Source organism: Balaenoptera physalus, assembly GCF_965194825.1.
Source record: "Balaenoptera physalus genome assembly, chromosome: 13".
NCBI classification, from domain to species: Eukaryota; Metazoa; Chordata; class Mammalia; order Artiodactyla; family Balaenopteridae; genus Balaenoptera; species Balaenoptera physalus.
The window spans coordinates 656,832-678,354 of record NC_138892.1 but is presented as its reverse complement, the minus strand read 5'-3'; the positions used below and the strand labels follow the sequence as shown (position 1 = coordinate 678,354).

The window sequence follows — 21,523 nt, the reverse complement described above, 5'->3', positions numbered from 1 at the left end:
AGCTTCTGGGACCGTCGTGTGCAGGAAGTGCGCCTGCACCTCTCCTGTAACGTGGCCTGGGTGCCGGGAAGGGACCTCCTCTTGAGCGTAGCAGTTACCAGAAGAAAGTGGGTGTCTTCAGCATTCATAATAGTATGATGGTAATGGTCATGAAAAAGTGCTGTATGGTCTAAGGTTCCAGAGTACTTGCCCCTTTGTGATTCTTTAATTCATGCATGTGTCACCCCAGTACTTCCTGACTTCCTGTGCCCTTGTAACCGCCCCCCTATGCAGGTCCCCTTCCTGGGGCTCCTCCCATCCTTCTGGGGGACCTGAGCATCCCCTGCAGTGGTTGGTCTGTCAGCCTTGTGGGTCTCGCCTGGTCTTGACCTCTGGGCAGGCGCTGCGGAGACGCTGCCCCACACCTCCTCCCTCCTGGCGTTTCTCCAGGGGCTCTGCTTTCCTTCTCACCTTGGTTCTTTTGCACGGAGTCTGTATTTTTTTCTAGCTCCTTTTAGGATTTTCTCTTTTTCACTAGTTTTAAGGAATTTAATTTACAGCGTGAGTTGCTGTAGTTTTCTTCACGTTCCTTGGCTTGGGTTCTTTGAGCTTACTGGAGAAAGTGAATTTACGGTTCTTCTCAAATTTCAAAGTTCTTGGCCATGCCGTCTTCAAGTATTCTTTCTGCCCCGCTCTCCACGTTCCCATTACATGTGTATGAGGCCACGTGAAGTTGCCCCACAGCTCACGGCTGCTCCGTTCATTTCTCTTCGGTCTTTTTTCCTCTGTGTTTCATTCTGAGTAGTTTCTGTTGCTGTGGCTTCAAGTTCACTGATTTTTTCTTTGGCAGTGTGCAGTCCCATCCAGTGTATTTTTTTATGTCAGACGTTGTTGTTATTATCTCCACAAGTTCAATTAGGGTCTTTTTTTATATTTTCTGTCTCTACTTAATATGCTTAGTGTCTCCTCACCTTTTTTTTCTTCAGGTTTTTTTTTCCCTCAACTTTTTGAATGTATATAGTACAGTTACAACAAGTGTTTTAATGTTCTTGTGATACTGATTCCATCACAGGTGTCATTTTTGATTCTGTCTCTGTTGATAGGTTTTTCTCCTCCTTATGGGTGTGCTTAGTTCCGTGCCTGGTCATCTTTGTTTGGACGCTAAACATTCTGGATTTTACCTTGTTGGGTATTTCATATTTTTCCGTTCTTGAAAATATTTTTGAACTTTGTTCTGGGATGCACTTAAGTTACTTGGAAATGGCCAGATACTTTTAAGCCTGGCTTTAAAGCCTTGTTAGGAGGGACCAGAGTTGTTTTTAATATAGGGCTGATTCCTTCTGAGTACTCTACCCAGTGCCGCTTTATCTGAAGCCTTTCCATTTGGGCTGGTGGGACCCACAGCATTCTCAGCCCCGTGTGAGTTCTGGGACCCAGGGGTTCTCAACAGGTGAGCTTTCCCCCCTAGGAGACATTTTTGGTTGTCACGACTGAGAGCGTGAACAGCGTCCAGCGGGTGGAGGCCAGAGATGCTGCTAGGCACCGTGCAGAGCCCGGGACAGCCCCTCCCCGGAGACCGGCCCCGCCCCAGCGCCGCACGTGCCGAGGCGGAGGAGCCCCGCTCTGCTCCCAGCACATGCGTCTCCCCACCTGATGTCGTTTCTCACGCGCGTGCGCTGACCGCTGCGCGGCTGAGGGCTCGCAGGGCTGCCCCAGGCTCTCTCCGAGCTGAGCCTGGAGGCTCTGTCTGATAGGAGCTGGGCGGCTGGGGGCTCACTCAGACGGTTCCCCATCTCAGGGCCACTGCCCTGCACTGCCCGGTCGTCAGTGTTTGAAGGCTGTTCCATCTGTCCGTGGGACTTACCCACCCCAGAGCTGCTGGCTTCCTGATGTGGGTGTGTGTGGAGTGTTCCTCGGCTCTCGCTAACCTGCTGGCTTCTTTTGCAGCTTTTGAACATGTCAAATCACAAGGAGAAGTTTTCAACTCTGCTCTGGCTTGAGGAGATTCATGCAGAAATAGAACTGAAAGAGTATAATATGAGTGGGGTCACCTTGAAAAGAAACGGGGATTTGCTGGTCCTGGAGGTCCCAGGGTTAGCTGAGAGTCGGCCTTCTCTTTACACAGGTAGGCTTGTTGCGCGTCATGTCTTCCTAGATGGGCTAGAAACGCTGAGCCACAGGCAGGAAGAAGAACGCTCTTAACTGGCAGCACCATAGCCGCCCTGACCTTCTCTGCTTTGGGTTCTAATTCCACTCAGAGCTTGGCCAGCCCCTCTCATCGCACTGGCGTGGTTTTAAGCTGTTGGTCCCAGGAATGTTTTTGTCTTACTCCGCTTCTTCAGAGTGTTTGATTTTACAGAACAGCAACAAAATTTATTGAGTTTGTAGTTTTACGTGTGGTGATGTGTTTTTTAACTAGGTGACAAACTGATTTTAAAAACTCAAGAGTACAGCGGACACGTCATCGAGTACATCGGCTATGTGACTGAGGTGAGAGGCCGCTGTTAGTTCACGTTGGGCTAGCCCAGCGGGCGGTTGCAGAGGTGAACTTCCTGCCTCAGCTTGGGGCGGGGGTCCCCTGGTGTTGATGGTAGTTTGGAAAATTTGAGGATCAAGTGAATATTTAAATAAATGTGACGTGTAAAGAAATCTTACCACTTTCAGCCGTGTAAAACACACTTTACCTGTTAAGTACATCACATGTAAGGCGTGCATTTAGTCAGATTCGGGCATTCTGAATATGTTCTAGGAGAGCGAGCCTGCAAAGGAAAAACACACCTACACGTTGAATACTCTGGTGTCTCCATGGGGAAGGTTGTGTTGGTTTAAGGCCCTGTGCCCGTGCGGCTCTAAGCACGCTCAGGGCTTCTCCAGCTAGTCTCCCTGCTCCCTGCCGGGCACAGCGCAGGGACGGAGCTCGGGGGCCATGTGGAGGGACCCCTGAAGCCCGCACGCCGCCTGATGTGGGAACTAGGGCACCGAAGCCCTGAGCCAGGGTTGAGGGGTACGAGAACCAGCAGAGTCTCCGCCGAGGATGGGGCCGGGCCCTCGCTGGGGCAGCAGGCGGTGTGCCCCCGGGGACGAGGGGAAGACGGGCGTGAATAATCCAGTGTGGAGGCTCGTTCATCTCCTCAAGAAGACGAGGAAGTGGCATCTGATCACCGTAGAAGACAGAAAGGGTGTTGTTAGTGGAAAGGGCCCAGAAGGCATTTCCGAAGGCGAGACGGCCGTGAGCACATCACAGGGGCTGCCATTCCAGGCTGGGGACTCAAACACCACAGACCTCGCCATACGGGCTGCAGGGACGCCAGCCAGGACCGCAGTATCAGACGAGCCCGCTGGGGCCGATGGAAGCAGAAGAGGCGGTGATTTGAATCGAGTGGGCCTCTCAGGTGGGCGAGCTGTGCCTGGAGAACAAGGTCGGGGTGCAGGCTGGTCTGCGGCAGAAATGTGCCCCCGCCTGGTCTCATGATAGCGTTGGCTCCCACCAAATCAGAGAAGCTCGGGCGCAGATGCTCCCGCCACCCTCGAGACAGAGGATGCGCTGTGTCCGCGCCCCAGGCCGCTGGACCAGGCCTGAAGGTCGGGCGAGCCCCTCAGGCCTCACGTATTGCGGCTTAGCCAGGGTAAGTCACCGCCCTGGAGGGCGCAGGTCCTGGGGACCGGAAGCCTCCCTACCTGCAGGCGTCCGCGTCACCCTCTCCCTGCGGAAGCGTCTTGCTCCTGACTGACGTCCTGCACTGACCCGGCTCTGCACACAAGGTTCTCACCCCCCGAGGGGGTGGTCCCAGTCCCTCACTCAGCACTCCCCCCACAGGGCCCGGGCCGCGTCTCGGGACGCCTGTCCCTGTGCTCCTCAGGGCGTGCTCAGGGCCCGTGACCGTGGCCACAGGGGCCCACGTCTGGGAAGGGAGGGAGAGCACGGGAGGTTGGGTAGGGGGTCTTCTGGGCGTTTGTAGAAAGATGGTCACAGCCACAGCCCTTGTCGCCTGTGAAACCAGAGCCGGGATTTCCTGGGGCAGGAGCTCACTCTCCTCGGTGACAGGCGGCCTGGCCGGGTGCCCCCTCCGCTGCAGGGCAGGAGCCGCCCAGCCTCAGCTAGAGGGCCCATCACCCTCACCAGCGTGAGCCCCCTTAGCTGTTGGCAAGGGCGTGAGGAGCCCAGAATGGCCAAGTGACCATCTCAGCTTCCAGAGAGTAGACCAGTTGTGCCCCTAGGGGCTGCCCTGTGGACTAAACCTCAGAAGAAGCAGGGCCAGGGATCTCAGGGCTGAGGCCCCCTTGGCCCCGACTCCCAGGCTGGCGAGTCCAGAGCTGAAGCTGCCCTACCGACCTTCCCACGGGACCGTCCGTGAAGCTGGCCGCTCCTGAGTGATGGGTGCCCGCTAAAGCTGTGCTGTCTCAGGTCTTGGCCGTTGCTTTACGTGATTCTCTGGAACCCCGTGGCCAGCACAGTGGCCTGGGTACCGTGAAGGCACCGGGGCCCTGAGGAGCGCCGCCGGGTGGTGGGGCGGGCAGAGCCTGGTGCTTCAGGGAGCGGGGGGGGGGGACGGAAGGCTCCTTGGGCTGAGCCAGCACTGCCCCTGGCCCACCCGCACGTCCGCAGAGGGCCTCCCTGTCTGCTGGGAGCAAACAGGTCACTTGTTCCCTTCTCTCTGAGTTTAGCTCCGTAAGCAGAGTTTTCGTTTCTAAACGCTATTTGACTCATTAAAGCTGCCCTGTTGTGTTGTTTTATGTTATCTTATGCTTGCTTATCTTGGTTTTCCCAGTTTTTTTTTTTCCATAGTTTTTCAAATTTCTGTAAATGACAGCATCAGTATATGATGTCCTCAGGGCCTCAGTCTGTTGATGGCAATTCAAGTCAACCCGCACTGCTGGTGGTTTCCTTGTGTGCCTGATGGTCTGTGATTACAGATTCATTTTCATTTGTCTTAATCTCTGGGAAACCCAGGACCCTGTGCTGGGCTTGCTTTCCTTTTAAGGGGCTTGTGTGTGCTTCTCCCGAGAGCAGGGGGCACCGTGAGCCTCACGTCGCAGCCTCTGCCCTTGCTGGCCCCCAGCTCTTGGGAGGCCCCGCTGCCTAGCGCTCCCGTCCTGTTTCAGCTCCTCTCAGCGTGGGGTTTCCTTCCTGCTCCTCTGAGGATCTTACGCGGGACCTAGCTTTGGCTGGAGGGTCCCTGAACGTCTGGTTCCCTGTCCTGGTGGGGGAGGGGGTCTCGTGGCCGGCACCACCTGCTCTTCGCGGTCGTTCACGTGTCTCCTTCAGGGGCGGCGGCCTGTCTTGCGCACTCTGTGTTCGCGAGCCCGTACGCCCGGCGGAAGCGTCGGCAGGTGTGCTGCTGGGGGTAGGGGAGGAACAGCGCGGTGACTGAGTCCTTTCCCATCATCTTGCACTCATTTCAGATGCCAGATTTCAGCTCAGATCTGTAGGATGAATGCTTCATGATGAGTTGCTGAATATGGATAGAAGATTGTCCCAAGAAATCAAGTACAAAGTATAAAAAGTAAATGATTTGTTTATTTTTAGATTCATGAAGAAGATGTAACCCTTAAACTTAATCCAGAGTTTGAACAAGCATATAACTCTGAACCTATGGATGTGGAATTTACGTACAACAGGTAACGCTTCCAGGGACTCTTCCTTCTGGGTGGGCGGCTGTCTCCCCTTCCCTCAGTCCCTTGACACCTAGGTGGCGGCCTGCGTGCTCGCAGGTTGTGAGTGGGCTCCCTGCACCCGTGTCACATGCCTCTGTGATCATAGCTTTGTCACCAGCCGTTTGGTAAACGTTTGCATGTTGGTTCCTTTTTGGATCTTAAGTGAGAATCTGTGGTTCCTCACACGCCGTCACCACCAGCCGCTCCTCCTTCACCTCACTTGTCACATGTCACGAGGTGGGGACTCCACCACCAGCTGTCTCTCCCCCTCCTCCACCAAGCCCCCACCATCAGCTGGGATTTTGTGTTTCTCTCTCCTTTGCTTTTTAAAACAAAAGTTGGTGTGTTTGCGCACAGACACACACACAGGAAAGAGTTTGCGTTAGTTGCAGCTCTTCTGCACTTGCCGCCTGTGGTCTGGAGGTGTGGGTTTGCTGACAGGAGGTCGGCGGGCCGTGTCCGCAGCGTACTTGTGCCCCACCGGGCGCGTGTCTGCCCTCCTGCCGGTGGACACAGCGCTGCCCGCGCTCTGGCGGCTGCTGTGGACGCCCGCTATCTCCTCGTGCACACCCATCCCCAGGTTTTCTTGGCTGCGCGCTTAGGAGTGGGGTCGGGGTTTGGGGGATGCTAATGTTCCAGCTTTACACGTGGTGGCAGAAGTGCCCCGCAGGTCAGGGTCTGTAATGCCCTCCCGAAACCTGATTTTGTGAAACTCCTGGGCACGTGCCAGCCTGGTAGGTGTGAGCTGTGTCTCGCTATGGTCTTGATGTATGTTTCTCTGATTACTTCTAAGGTCGAGAGTCCCCCTGTTTATTGGCCGTAAAATTCCTTCATCTGTGAAATGCTTTCTCGTGTCTTTTATTGACTATAATTTGATTTTTTAAATTATTTGTAGCTGTCCTTTGTGTATTCTTTTTGCTAGACTATTCTTAGATACACCTGTTACAGACAACTTCTCTGGGTTTGTTACTTGTCTTTTCACTTTCTTAAAATATCCTTTGAGTAACAGAAGGTGGTAGTTTGAAGATAGTGGAATTTATCAGGGTTTTTGTATACTAGTGCTTTTCATGTCTTGTTTAAGAACTCTTTCAGTGTTTGGGCTGCAGCCAGGTTGGAAGGTGTCGCGGGTGAATGGATGGCGCAGACGTGGAGTTGGCCCTTTTGAAGGGTGTTTGGCTGGGAAAGCAGAGAAGGCAGGACAGACAGACGAGTGGGTGAGGAGGCGCCCAGGGTCCGGGTGGCCTTGCCTGGCTTGCTGCTTACAGTGAGAGGAGCCAGCACCGCTCGTGTGAAGCCCATGAGGTGGGTGTGGTGACCGGGCAGCAGGAGTGATGCGTGGGGATGCGGGCTCAGGCCGAGGCCGTGGTCTTTGGCGGAGGCGCACGTCCTCCATTGTGCTGGGCACCCAGGAGATGGGAGCTGATGGTGAGTGGGAATTTGTAAGGGCTCGTTGTCGCTCTAGGATGCGAGGGGAGGGTGTTCGCAGAGAAAGAAGAGGACGTGGACCTGGGGCGGGGGCGGGGGCAGGGGAAACACTGCTGCAGTCGGAGCAAGAGCCGCCCGACCGAAGGACACAGGCAGGTGGGCGGACGGATGCGCTGTGGGACGTGAGCCTCGGAAGAAAGCGAGCAGGAAGAAGCCAGAGGGCCGTGGGGCTGAAGACCACCGGGCAGTTTCCTGACCCAGAGTGTTGGAAAGACAGGAAGTTCAGGTCGAGGCAGGATGTCGGAATCTGAGTTCAGAGGGGATGCTGTCTGCAGCCATCCAAGTGGGGAGCAAGGCGGGAACGAGGGCCGGTGGCCTCTTCTGTCGCACAGAGGGTTTGCTCGCCCCACATAAGTTTTTGGTGGTTTTGCATTAAGTTACTTAAAATCAGGCGATTTCACACTTTAAAAAAATCTGTATTTACCACTTGTTTTGACAAACGGGAGGACTGGGCAGCACCACAGTGCAGCAGGAGGGACAGAGCCAAGAGGCCGGGCCCGCTGGATGGGCAGACGGCTGCACCTTTATGCTGTTTGCAGGTATTTTTCCTTTTTAAGAAAGTAGGTTTACTGAGAGGTAATGAACGTAAAATAATCTATACCTGTTTAAAGTATACGGCTTGATGGTGTTGACATTTGTATACCCCGTGAAACGAGCTTCACGGTGAAGACTGTGGGCAGATCTGGCCCCGCAGGTGTTTCCTGCTGCCCTTGTCATTCCTTCTCTGCGCCCCAGCTCCCAAGCACCACACATTAGTGTGCATTTTGTAGAATTTACGTGAGGACCTACTCTTTTTTGCCTGGCATCTTTCACTCAGCTTAATTATTTTGAGATTCAGCCTTGCTTTTGCATGAATTCGTTCCTTTTTATGACTGAGTAATACTCCATTATAAGAACATACCTGAGGTTACTAATCCAGGCACCTGTGGGTGGACGCTGGGTTGTTTGCAGATCTGGCTGTTAGAAATGAAGCTGCTGTAAACATCCGTGTGGACAGGCATTTTGATTTCTCTCGGGTAAGCGCCTGGCAGCGCCATGGCTGCCCACGGCGGCAGGTGTGCGCTGAGCGTCCTGAGACACTGCCAGACTCTCCTCGAAAGGCCGCGCTGCTTGTGTCCCCACCGTGCTCCCCACATGCACAGACCCTGGGGTGCTCGGTGGTCCCTCCCCAGGCCCGTGTTAGGTGTGCAGCGGGCGCTCGCCTCGCTGCGGTGCCCGACGCCGAGCGCCTCCTCCGCGCGCTGGCCGGCACTTGGCCTTTGGGAAGGTGCCCGCTCGGGTCTGCGGTTCATGTTCTGTATCGTTTGCTTTATTGTTGAGTTTTCAGAGTTGTTCACATATTCTCAGTACAAGTCCTTTATCAAGTATGTTTTTTGCCAATATTTTCTCAGACTGTGGCTTGTATTTTCATTTTTAGTAGTGCCTTTTGAAGAGCAGGGATTCTTAACTTTGATGACGTTCAGTTTATCGGTTTTTCTTTCATGGATCATGCTTTCGGTGACGCATTTAAGAAGTCTGCCAAACTCTAGGTCACAAAGATTTTCTCCTACGTTTTCCTCTAGAAATTTTGCGGCTTGAAGTTTTACATTTAGGGCTGTGATCTATTTCAAGTTAATTTTTACAAGTGATGCAAGGTATGGATTGATTTGGCGGGGGCTGTCCGGTTGTCCCACACCATTTGTTGAGAAGACAGACTGTCCTTTGTCCAGTGAGTGACGTTTTCACCTTTTTGAACACCAGTTGAGGGGATATATGTATGCATATAGCTGATTCACTTTGTTCTGCAGCAGAAACTGACACAACATTGTAAAGCAATTATACTCCAATTAAAATACATATATTAAAATAACATTTAAAATAAAGGTTTATAAAACACAAAAAAAAAAGAAAGAAAAGAAAGCCGATTGGCCTACGCATGTGGATCTATCCCTAAGCTGTCCATTCGGCTCCACTGGTGCGTCTGTCAGTCTTGCAGCCTACACCAGAGTCTCGGTCACTGTGCCTTTGTGATAAGTCTTGAAATCAGGGAGGGGACGGCCTCCACTGTGTCCCTCTCCTGCAGAGTTGTAGCTATTCCAGGTCTTTGGTATTCCCATGTGGATTTTAGACTCAGCCTGTCAGTTTCTACAAAAAGCCTGTTGAGATTTTGATCAGGATGACATTGACTCTTTAGGTCCACTTAAGGGAGAATTGACATCCTTTTTTTTTTTAATTGAAGTATAGCTGATTTACAATATTGTTTTAGTTTCAGGTGTACAGCAAGGTGATTCTGTTATATACAGTATATATTTTTTTCAGATTCTTTTCCTTTATAGGTTATTACAAGATATCCAATATAGTTCCCTGTGCTATACAGTAGGTCCTTGTTGGCTGTCTGTTTTATGTATATATGTAGTGTGTATTTGTTAATCCCAAACTCCTAATTTATCCCTCCCCCCTCTCCCTTTTGGTAACCGTAAGTTTGTTTTCTATGTCTGTGAGTCTGTTTCTGTTTTTTGTAAGTAGATTCATTTGTATTATTTTTTAGGTTCCACATATAAGTGATATCAAATAATATTTGTCTTTGTCTGACTTCACTTAGTATGATAATCTCTGGGTCCATCCATGTTACTATAAGTGGCATTACTTCACTCTTTATGGCTGAGTGGTATTCTGAGAATTGACATCTTAATATTGAGTTTTCTAACCCTTGGAAATGGTATATCTCTCATCTAGTTAGGCATTTTTTCATTTCTTTAGGCAGTGTTTTGTACTTTTCACTGTACAGGTTTTGTATATCTTTTGTCAAATTTGTCCCTGACTCTTTAAATGCAATTGATGTTTGTATATTAATCTTGTATCCTGCCAGCTTGCTAAACTCACTTAATAGTTCTAGTAGCTTTTTACAGGTTATATAGGATCTACTGTGTATACAGTAAAATCATGTATTCAAATAAAGACAGTTTTGCTGCTTCCTTTTTCATCTGGATGCATCTTGTTTCTTCTCGCCTCGCGCTGGCTAGAGCCTCCAGAATGGTGTTAAGTAGAAGTGGCGGGAAGTGGCGTCCTTGCCTTGTTCCTGATCTTAGGCCAGTAGCGTTCAGTCTTGAACCATCTAGTGCTGTGTGAGCTGTAGGTTTTTGTATTTGGCCCTGTCAGGTTAAGGAGATAGACTCCTAGTTTGCTGAGATTTATTTAATCAAAAATGGATATGGGATTTTGTCAAATGCTTTTTCTGTATCTATTGAGATGATCATGTGGGTTTTCAGTTTTGGTCTATTAAGATAGTTACATTGATTGTAAAATCAACTTTGCATTCTTAGAATAAACCCTACTTGGCCCTGATGTAATTTCCTTTTATATGTTGTTAGATCTGGTTTGCTAAAATTGTATTAATTTTTTCGTCTGTGTTCATGAGGAATATTGGTCTTTAGTCTCTTGAAGTATCTCTTTCTGATTTTGGTACGAGGTAACACTGGCCTCACAGTACATTGGAAGGTGTCACCTCCTCTTCCATTTTCTGGGACGGTTTGTGTAGAATGGGTATTACTTATGTTGACAAAAATATTAATCAGCAGTCAGTCTAAGAAACAAATGAAGAATTTTATTTTAGCTAACCTGAGGATTATAACCTGGGGGACAGTCTTTCAGAGGCTCTGAGGACCGTTCCCAAGAGGTAGGGAGGAGACCAGTATAGGTGTCATTTTGAAGGGGTGCGTGCAACCAAGCACACAGCTATGCACAAGGAACAGATGCCTTAGCTAATGGTTTAGTGCTTTTCTAAACATGGGAAGAAGCAGAATACTGGGTTTATAAAAATTTTCTCCTGAAAATATCTAACTATCTGAGGGCCAGTTCTGCCCGTTTTCCCAGAGCACAAAATGCTTCATCCTGATCTTCCCTGAATTCCTTTTGGGACGTACTGTGCAGTGGTCAACGACTTGATTCTTGTAGAACTGGAGGGTGGACAACATTCTTTACGTTACAGTCCCCTCCCTTTCAGTCTTAATTTCAACCAAGGTTTGGGAGGCACTTGGTGACCATTTTGTCCCACGGTGCTAGGACTGCTCATTCCCAGCTCAGACGAGAACTTCATTGCTGGGTCACTCAGTGTGCTGGCCTAGGCCCTGTTAACAGTAGCCCAGAGCCTCTGGACCAGCTGTCCCTCTAGTCATTTATGGTCCAGGAAATGGTTCCCTCTGGCTGCTTCTTCCCACATCTAGAGTTACTCTGTTGCAGTCATTGAGCTTATGGAACTATGTATTTGGTCAATCGTTTCAGGTCACCTAGTCATCATTATTTTTATCGGGGGCTCAGTCACACATTTGGTAATGCAGGAAACAATAATCTTGTTGTTAGGAAGAATAGGAAGAGTACAGGTAATAGAGCTGGTCACACTAATAAGGTCATAAGTATTTAAGCTGAGAACTCCCATTCACTGCAGCCCAGAGTCTCCCCAGGTCATCTGACCTGTCTGTTCTGCACCAATCACTGTCTTTAAGGGAAACGACACATTGCCCTGTCCATAAAGTCCACCAAAGATGTCTGCACGTGCACAAGGTGAGTGGTGGGTCACCGTGACCCCTCACGGGACTGAGAAAGGAATGTTATCTTCTAAGGAGTTACGTGGCTGGCTCCAGAAGGAGAAAAATCAGTCTTTGGTTGAGCAGGTATTTCTGCCATGGGGGAGGTCAGGTTAACACATAACGCAGATGCAGATGCACACTGGTGAGGGGGGAGGAGGCCAAAGGGCAGAGAACAAGTTTATGTTTAGATTTTTCTTGTCTTGCCTTAAAATATGAATTTCATCACTTCTTTCTTGAATGCTTGGTAGAATTTACCAGTACAGCCTTCTAGGTCTGAAGTTTTCTCTGTGGGAAGCTTCCTGACTACAAACTCGTTTCTTTAAGAGATTAAGATCCCTTCGTTTCTTGCCGCGTGGACTCTGGTAGTGTGTGTGTCTTTACGGATTTGTGCGTTTCATCTGAGTTATCTAATGTATTTGTGTGAAATTGCTCATGATATTTCCTTATTGTTCGCTTAGTGTTTGTAGAGTCTTTGCTGACATTACCACTCTCGTTCCCAGGACTGGCAACATGTCTGCCCTTTCTTTTCCTGTCAGTTTGGCTAGAGCTTTGTCGGCTTTACTGATATCATCGAAGGACGGACTTCCAGCCTCATCAGTATTCTCTCGTGTGTTTCTGTCTCTAGTCCATCGGGTTTTTTGGGGGTTTTTTTTGGCTGCACTGCATGGCTGGTGGGGTCTTAGTTCCCCAACCCGGGTCCACGGCAGTGAAAGCCCATGTCCTAACCACTGGGCCACCAGGGCACTCCCAGTCCGTTGGGTTTTGCTCTGGTCTTTATTACCCCTGCTGGACCTTTAGGTTCTAAGCTTCTTCCTATCACAGACAGTGAAGCAATAAACATTCTTACATCTTTGTACCATGATGTTAAAATACAGGGAGAATTGTCGTCTTTGCCATATGGGGTCTCCTCTTGGACAACAGTTTGTACCTAGGAAAGTTTCCTTTAATTCCTCTTTTCTTTCCGTTCTTTGTCCTCCTTTGGAATCCTTGTCTGTTGTTGTGTTAGTTCCCACCCAGCTGCTTTACTGTTCTCTCATGGTTTCCATCTCCTGTGTCTTCGTCTTGTTTTTTATTTTAGTAAATACTGCTAGTATTTTACCATCTAGTGTCTTGCTGTCCTCCGGATTAATTGTGTTAAGGAATTTTAAGTGTCAGTTTCTATTCTGAGCTATTACATTCATTTCCTTTTTGGCATTTCTTGAGATAATAATTTTTTTGTTCAGCCTATTCAGGAGATGGATATTTCGACTGGATAACTTTCTGTCGAACCTTTCTTATAGGCCCAAGATGAAAAACGTGGTGTTCTGTGTGGTGAATTCCTTCCGTAACGTGCTCCAAGGATTTACTGGGAAACGTTTGGCTCGCGTTTTCATGCTGTTAGGGGTAAAGCGCTGGGCTGCAGGTTGACGGGGTGTCTGGTTTCCTGGGCGTTTTAGAGTCTTCATTATGGTGACTTCCCACTGGAAGGTTTCTTCCTCTGTAACTTATCTGCTCTAAGTTGTTTTTTCTTCCTAGAGTCAGCCCTGCTAAGTCCTAGGAGGGTCATTTCCGGTTGCTGCTCCTCTTGAGTGGAGTTTATTGTATCCCAGGGGTGATGGGGCTGCCTGGAGCCTGGGGCCCTGCAGGTGAGGCTCCCGTTCCTTCTGGCCCCATACACGCCCCCAGAACACTGCGCTGTGGGAACGGGTCCTGACGGTGACCTGCATTTTCCGGAGATCCGCCTGTGGCCGGAGTTCTGAGGTGGCGTGAACCAGCTCTCGTGCCTTTGCTTGTTTGAGGCCAGATGCTCCTTACTGAGCATTCTCTTCTTTTGTGCTTTGGAGCTTTGGTCATCTTGTTCCATTGAAGGTGGAATTTTATTTTCCATTTTTTGTTCTTTTTGTTGTGTTAAAATACAAGAGAACAGGGACTTCCCTGGCGGTCCAGTGGTTAAGACTCCACGCTTCCACTGTAGGGGGCACGGGGGTTCTATCCCTGAACAGGGAACTAAAATCCCGTTTGACGTGTGGCAAAGCCAAAAAAAAAAAAAAAAAGGAGAACAGGCCCACAGTGGAGTCGCTTATACTGAGCCCCACGTCACCAAATTGAGGTTTCACTGAATTGCAGTCTCGGCTGTCTCAGAAATGGAATCGTGAACCAGTCAGCCAGGAACCCCGTGATCAGCACTGGGGGGTCATCTCCCTGAATGACCCCTGCCGTCCGCTCAAGGAGAGTGACCTTGCCCCAGCCAGCCCGACTTTTCGCCTGAATCACTTCCCGCCCCGCCCCCTCCTGCCTGCAGAAGGCTTGCGTCCCGCGCATCCCCTCAGAGCTCTTCTGTCTGCTAATGGGATGCTTTGCTGCCTGATTCGAATCAATTTTTGCCCTAATAAACTTAACTTTTTCTTTTTTTATTTTATTTTTGGCTGTGTTGGGTCTTTTCTGTAGAGATTCCCCATCTTCTCAACCATTATGTCCATCTTTAAATCTTAAATGTATTTATAACAACTGTTTTGAACTTCTTGTATGCTAATTGAGTATCTAGTTCATTTCTGGGTCTGTTTCTTTTAACTTTTCCCCTGAGGATGCTTCTTATTTTCCGGCTGTTTTGCTTGTCTAATAATTTTTTAATTTATTTAATTTTTTAATTTTTGGCTGCGTTGGGTCTTTGCTGTGCGTGGGCTTTCTCTAGTTGCAGCGAGCGGGGGCTACTCTTCGTTGCGGTGCGTGGGCTTCTCATTGCAGTGGCTTCTCTTGTTGCAGAGCATGGGCTCTAGGTGCACGGGCTTCAGTAGTTGTGGCTCACAGGCTCTAGAGTACAGGCTCAGTAGTTGTGACGCACGGGCTTAGCTGCTCCACAGCATGTGGGATCTTCCCGGACCAGGGCTCAAACCCATGTCCCCTGCATTGGCAGGCGGATTCTTAACCACCGCACCACTAGGGAAGCCCCAATACTTAGCATTTTTAACATGCTTCAGTTTATTTTTTAACTGTTGTTCTCAGTAAATTTCACAGGAGTGAATCTTTACCATCAAAGTTACTTCCCTATTGATGCAGCTCTGACACTTCACAGGCTATGTTTTCTCTTTTTTCTACTTGTCCACTTTATACATTAAAACTGGAGTATTCCCAGAAAGGAAGGCGTCCCTGCTGTCCTGACAGGTGTTGAGAGTTTTCTCGTAAAACTCCTGCTGGTGCCTCCAGCCCGGTCTCATGTGAGTGTTTGTTAAGGGTCCCAGGGTGCTGACCCGCGTCACTCTCTCCCACAGGACCACCAGCAGACGGTGTCACTTTGCACTTGAACAAGCTGTCTACTTGGGCGTAAAAGGTATTAAGTTTTGTGGGATGACGGTGTTACATCTTCCCGGAGTATTTTTAGAAGCATCACGTAAAATTTTGTGTAAACCACAGTCTCTTCATTCATACATTAGAAGTAAAACTATGTGATACCCAGTGGTTTCCTTTCTATTGGGGATGTTCAGTGTTTTCTTACAATTTCAGCTATGTAGAAATGGCATGCTTAAGTTATTAAAAATAAAATGATTGCACTCTGCTTTCCCTCCTAAACGTAACTCATTTTTGTACTTACAAATAGACAAGTAAATGGCTTTGTTGCAAAGAATATGCAGTGCTGGCACTATGCTGTAGGTGAGAAGCAGTGCACAGGGCCAGAGAGGAGAGGAATACACAGACATGAATTTCTTCAGGACTAGCTGCCTCTATTCATCTTTCTTAAGCTTTTCAGTAATGTCTGCCTTCTCGCTTTTTCTTGTTTTAAAAGTGTTGTTTCCAGAAGAAATCATTTTACAGTCTCCCCAAGTGACATGGAATTGGAAACACGCACAAGACATCAAAAACCACGGACAGCCCACCTCCAAGGTATTGCTTTATTTATTTTATTTTTTATTTTTTTGGCTGTGCTGGGTCTTCGTTGCTGCACATGGGCTTCCTCTAGTTGCAGCGAGTGGAGGCTACTCTTCCTTGCAGCGCGTGGGCTCCTCATTGCAGTGGCTTCTCTTGTTGCGGAGCACGGGCTCTAGGCGCACGGGCTTCAGTAGTTGTGGCACGCAGGCTCAGTAGTTGTGGCGCACGGACTTAGCTGCTCCGCAGCATGTGAGATCTTCCCGGACCAGGGATGGAACCCATGTCCCCTGCATTGGCAGGCGGATTCTTAACCACTGCACCACTAGGGAAGTCCCAAAGCTTTCTTTTTAAGCCATTTTTCTGCATGATTTTTCTAGAATAGGAAAGCCTTGAAGGACCAAACTAAGCACACCCCAGAGGAGCAGCGGGCGGGTGCCCAAGACACACCAGGGCCGTGGGCCTTCGCCACAGAGACCGACGGGCTGGGTGAGTCTGGGGACCAAGCCAGCTCCTGCAGGACTTGGTGGGGGGGATCTCGGGCAGCCAAGGAGACATGTGTCCTGACCTTCCTGATGGTGGGCTGCTCTTGTCCACCTGTTAACAACCACTCTTAACACCTCGGTGACACTGCACAGGTGACGCGGGGAGCGGGCGGGGTGGCCTGCGCTTTGGCTCTCAGCCGACTGTCCTGAACGCGAGTGACGCTGGGACGGGTCGTGAGGGGACCAGCCGTGACCTCCGCCGACCCTGTCTCTCCCCTTTGACGCAGTCAGCGGAGCCCCGAAAGCGAGAGAGAAGGAGTTTTTCAACGCCCTGCTCAACGAAAACCAGCAGTTGGCGGTGAGGAGGATCCTGAGTGGAGACTGCCGCCCGGTCCCCTATGTGCTCTTCGGGCCTCCTGGGACCGGGAAGACGGTGACCGTCATAGAGGCTGTTCTCCAGGTGACGGCGGGCGGGGCCGGGGGCGCGGTAAGCAGCTGTGCGCGCCTGTCGTCGGGAAGCGTCGGTTTAAACCATGGGTGAGAACGTTGGAAAGAGTTTGGAAAATCCCAGTCGTTTCATGTTTAGCAAAGTTTGTTATGTGGCTATAGGACTCTAAGAGCTCATTTCCTAGGTTTAGACAGGAATCACTCCACTTCAGAATAGAAACTGCACAAGTGTCTGGCGCCTCCATCGAGATTTAAATTGAGTTGTGGACATTGTGTGTTCAGTGTCCTGCGTCGCTGGGGACTCGGGTCGCCCGTGGGTACCCAGACCCGGGCAGTTTAGGGTCCGGGAGATGGGGACTCCGCCACCTGCACACAGTGGCAGGGCCAGGCTCAGACGCGTGAGGGGTGACGTGGGCCCACGCAGCGAGTCCACGTCAGGAGCCCTCGCGGGTGGGCTTGGCACTGGCCGCTGACCCGTCCCCTTTTGCCTCCCGTGTGTCCTGGGGAAGGTCTTCCACGCTCTGCCGGACAGTCGGATCCTGGTGTGCGCGCCCTCCAACAGCGCGACCGACCTCGTGTGCCTGCGGCTGCACGAGAGCCAGGCACTGCGGCTGGGCGCCATGGTCCGCGTGAACGCCACCTGCAGGTTCGAGGAGGTGAGCGTCCTCCCCGGACCTTGTCCCGACACCACACCGGAACACGAGGGCTCGTTCCTTCCTGAACGTTTAGTGACGTTCTGGGCGTTCCCAGCTTTGTTAAATGCTGCTGCGACTCTCTTATTTTTCCCCAAAGGTACAGTTGCTTTTTGGTTCTGTTGGTTTGCTGTAAAAGCTCCCAGTTTGGTTAACAGACGAGATTGAATCTAGAAAATGTATGTGGTTGTCTTGGGGAAGGATCTGCAGGATTCTCTGTTATATTCATGGTTCCAGAGTCTGTAAAACGTGGACTAAATTGATAGGAAAACATAAGACGTTTTGATATAAAAAACAATCTTAATACTGAGTCACAACTAAGAAGTGGCAGCAGGATGAGGTTATCATTTAGAATTCCATTCAGCTTTGTGATTATGTCCAGTTTAAAGAAATGCTCAGTAACCTGGCAGGTGGCCTGCCCCCCACAGAGCATCACAGAGACCATCAGGCCGTATTGCAGAGACGGGGAAGACATCTGGAAGGCCTCTCGCTTCAGGGTGGTCGTCACCACGTGCAGCAGCGCAGGGCTCTTCTACCAGATAGGGTTGAGGTGGGCTCTTGGGGCGTCCCGGGCGGAGGCGGGGAGGAGGAGGTGGTGTGTTCGCGGAGAGTCGGGAGGTGCCCGCGGGCACGGGCAGGAGCAGGGGGGCAGGCGCCCCGGGCAGCGAGACGAGGCCTTTCTGGGCAGGACACGTGGACAAGAGTGACCCCGGGAACGTGCCTGCTCTAGAGTCGGACACTTCACGCACGTGTTTGTGGACGAAGCGGGCCAGGCAAGTGAGCCCGAGTGCCTCATCCCCCTGGGGCTGGTCTCAGACGTCAGCGGCCAGGTGAGGCCCACGCACTGCGGTCGCCCCAACCTTGGCCCCTGCCCGCCACACACCAGGGGACTCACCCTGAGGCCATCCTGTTCGTGCCACAGGTCGTCCTGGCCGGAGACCCCATGCAGCTCGGGCCGGTCATCAAGTCCAGACTTGCCGTGGCCTATGGGCTGCACGTCTCTATGCTGGAGAGACTGATGTCCCGACCAGCGTATCTGCGAGACGAAGATGCTTTTGGAGCCTGTGGTGCCTACAACCCCTTGTTGGTGAGCTTGGACCCCACGTGCTCCTTGTTGGGATTCGAGCAGAGGGGCCCACGTGGGAGCTCACCACCCTGTGTCCCCCGAGCCACACCCAGGGGCAGGGCCCAAGCAGCCCACCCTCCTTCTGCCACCACCCCCAAAGTGCACCTGAGGCACTTGCACCAACTCCACGGTCCCAGGAACTCAGGAACTGCTTCCAGGGTTTGCTGAGGGGCTCCCTGGGGGGCCGGCCCTTGCAGGCAGTGCCAGCCGCTCAGTAAGAGAGCTTCAGTCTGTGTCACTGTGGGAAACGGGAGGGAGCTCTGGAAGTTTACCTGGAAGAGAAGGCAGCGTGTCTGCGGTCTCCCGACGTACTGGTGAAAGTGCCAGTTCCTGGGTTCTCAGCCGACCTCTGATGACGCAGAGGGATGGGCCTCAGGGTCTGCATTTCAGGAGCCCCCAGCACCCTGGAGCTCGGGAGCTTTGTGTCCATGGGGTCCCCTGTTGAGGTGAGCCAATAACATTATTCTCTGGGCTCTCCCAGTACAGAGACAAGGAGAGGTTCCCCTCTGGACTTTAAACAGCAAGCCAGGTGCGGTGATGGTGGTCAGATGGTCAGGGCAACTGCCTGGGGCCTATTCCGCGTTCCGGGTTGTCAGCCCCGGGCCCTTTGCCCCTGGAGAACAGGGAGGGCACGTGGGCACAGGGCGGATGGGGCGGCGGGCAGGTGTCCAGGCCAGCACCGCGGGGCCCGGCCCAGCCCGGCCCAGGGAGGAGCCGTGCTGCCGAGTCGGGTTTGGGGTTTCGATCAGTGTCTCAGAGGCTGGACCCGTCTTGGTGACTGAGTTGAAGTTTGTCAGCAGGAGAGTCCCGGGCCTCTGGCCTTCTCACCCCAGGAAAAAGGAAAGACTAGGATGAACTTCCCAGCCAGTTGGCGGCAGGAAGCAAAGTTGTCCTTGCTCCCCGTCCTGGTGCTTCGTCCCACGGCGCCTCGGGGGGCTGGCTGTGGGCAGCCATCCTGCCTCGGGGCCCAGGGCCCGGCTCCCCGGGCTGCTCTAACGGCCGGGGTCGCGACACAGGGAATCAGGGTGCAGCTTGCAGACAGCCTGCAGCCCCGCACAGGGACACTTTCTCTCCTGTTCTTCTCTGTCAGAGCCCAGTCGTCCGAGGTGGAGGTGCCAAGAGCGCTTCCAAGTCCCGCGGAGGTGACGGGGGCGGGCATCACAGGCAGGGCCACCCGGGTGTGATTCGAGGTGACCAGGCACCTTTCCCCTGGAGGCACGTCGGGTGCACGTGCTGGCTTTGGCCCTGGACCTGCCCCTGCTTCCTACCTGCAGGTGACGAAGCTCGTGAAGAACTACAGGTCCCACTCAGCTCTGCTGGCCCTACCGTCCAGACTGTTCTACCACCGAGAGCTGGAAGTCTGCGCAGACCCCAGGGTGGTGACCTCCTTGCTGGGCTGGGAGAAGTTACTCAGGAAGGACTTCCCTCTCATCTTCCACGGAGTGAGGGTGGGTGTGGGCCAGGCTCGGCAGGAGGGCGACCCCTCAGTGCTACCCATGGTTACACGTGTCCTGGTTACCATGTTGAATCTGGTCCTTAACCCGGTGTCATTAACCCAGCATCTCCTGAGAGCTTGTGGTGGGCTTGCTCCCTGCTGGTCCCGGGGTAGAGAAGCCAGTGAGGAGGGGGCTCTGCCCCCGCAGAACCAGCCCCTTGGCACTCAGGTGACTGCACAGCAGGCCCCGGAGGGGGCTGGCCCGAGGTGGGCATCGAAGGGGGGCATCCTGAGGGAGTTGACAGGGTTGGTCGGGGGCTGGGAGGTGAGCAGACCTGAGGAAGCTCCGGCCGCCGCCCCACCCCTTCCCCCTGTGATTCGGTGGTGTCGAGTGGGAGGACTGATCCTGGGGACAGAGCCTGCCCTCCCCCAGACCTCACTGGGTCGGGGGGTCCCCAGAGGGAGGTGTTAGATGCCCGGTAGCGCTCACTAAAACCAGGGAGTTTGTACTGGGAGTTTGGTGGTTAGAACCAGAAGTCAGGTTTGGCGTGACCCCCTCCCCCGCCAAACTCTCCTGCAGAATTGGGGCTGGAGCAGTGTCTGCCCGTCCTCTCAGCAGCCTGCCTTCCCGGGGACAGCGCTTGGCCCCTCGACGTTTAGCTTGAGCCGCTCTGTCAGCGGTGGGTTCGTGTGTCCAGGTGTGGCTTGGGGTGTCCATCCTCTGGATGGAGGCAAGTTGGAGGAAGAGGGGGCTCTGTGGGGAGACCAGCGTGGTCGCTAGGCACGAGGCCCCTCGAGGAATGCCGCTCCCCCAGCCTCTGCTCGAAGGCGTCCCAGGTTTCAGGGGCAGCAGAGCCGTCAGCCAAGGAGGGGCGGTCCGCCCGAGAGCACCCGCGCTCCCGGTGGAGGGACAGCCTTGAGGAGGGCTCAGCTCTGCCCACAGCAGCCCGTGTGCTTCCTGCAAGCTACGTAAGGGTCACAGTAGGCTCATTCGCGACAAAAACTGGGTGTAGAAGGGAGTGGCAAATGTGCAGAGACGTTGTGTAGAAGGAAATGGAGACTCCAGGTCCACTGGATAACCTACCATGGAGCTGTGGAGATGGAGGTGCTCGGTGTGAAAAGAACAGAGTCCAGAAAGGTTACCTTATTTAGTGGGTATTTCTCGGGGGCCTGACCGTGTACTGGCTCCATTCTGGGCCCCCAGAAGAAAATGAGGGTGAGGCCTCTGGGGCTGGCTCGCAGGGAACGGCGGGGTCCGCTCCCACCGTTGGAGCAAAAGGGCATTGCCGTCCGTTGTGACAAGGCTGCAGCACTGCCAGGGCCCTCGCTCCCCGGCAGGGCGCTCCGTCCCTGGAATGAGACCTCCAGGTGTCACCTATATGCTCCCCTCGTCAGCCCCTCCCCCAGAGCTCCAGAAGGACCCCCATCTGCCTCACTGCTCTGTCCCCAGCCCAGGGCATCTCGCAGAGGGGCCCAGTCGAGGGGGCAGCTGAGCCCCAGGAGCGCCCAAGGGGGGCCGGGCCCAAGGCAACTGGGGTCTTGTCCTAAAGGAAGTGCGGCCGGGAGCCGGGAGCCTGCGCCCAGACGGCAGGGCTGAGTGGGCAGCGTGGCTGCAGCCAAGCCTCGGGTTCTTACCGTCTGGCCCCTTACAGGAGAGGCACCGGCCTTTGGTCTACTTGGAAGACCAGCTTTGGACTTTATCTTCACCTGTTTTCTGCTTCATGAATTTCAGCTTTCTCTTGACCCCTTCCCCTCGCTGACTTGCTCATCTTTGCTTCGTTTGTCGTAATTCCTGTGAGATGGACGCTTGGCCC

The 21,523-nt window shown here is 52.5% G+C and overlaps 1 protein-coding gene across 5 annotated transcripts in view; it reads left to right on the top strand.

Annotated features, from left to right (window-relative positions):
* The window catches only part of MOV10L1 (Mov10 like RNA helicase 1), a 32,803-nt gene that overhangs the window by 8,305 nt on the left and 2,975 nt on the right, over positions 1-21,523 (top strand). For 3 of the 5 annotated variants that reach the window (XM_082421586.1, XM_082421590.1, XM_082421588.1), the window contains 12 exons: positions 1,927-2,104; positions 2,399-2,469; positions 5,507-5,598; positions 14,933-14,991; positions 15,445-15,542; positions 15,905-16,013; positions 16,297-16,469; positions 16,966-17,112; positions 17,577-17,698; positions 17,879-17,978; positions 18,071-18,235; positions 19,549-19,722. In XM_082421586.1, the coding sequence (XP_082277712.1) occupies positions 1,927-2,104; positions 2,399-2,469; positions 5,507-5,598; positions 14,933-14,991; positions 15,445-15,542; positions 15,905-16,013; positions 16,297-16,469; positions 16,966-17,112; positions 17,577-17,698; positions 17,879-17,978; positions 18,071-18,235; positions 19,549-19,722 (1,488 nt within the window). Of the gene's footprint in view, positions 1-1,926; positions 2,105-2,398; positions 2,470-5,506; positions 5,599-14,932; positions 14,992-15,444; positions 15,543-15,904; positions 16,014-16,296; positions 16,470-16,965; positions 17,113-17,576; positions 17,699-17,878; positions 17,979-18,070; positions 18,236-19,548; positions 19,977-21,523 lie in introns of all 5 variants that reach the window. The other 2 variants (XM_082421589.1, XM_082421587.1) reach the window with 2 other exon arrangements.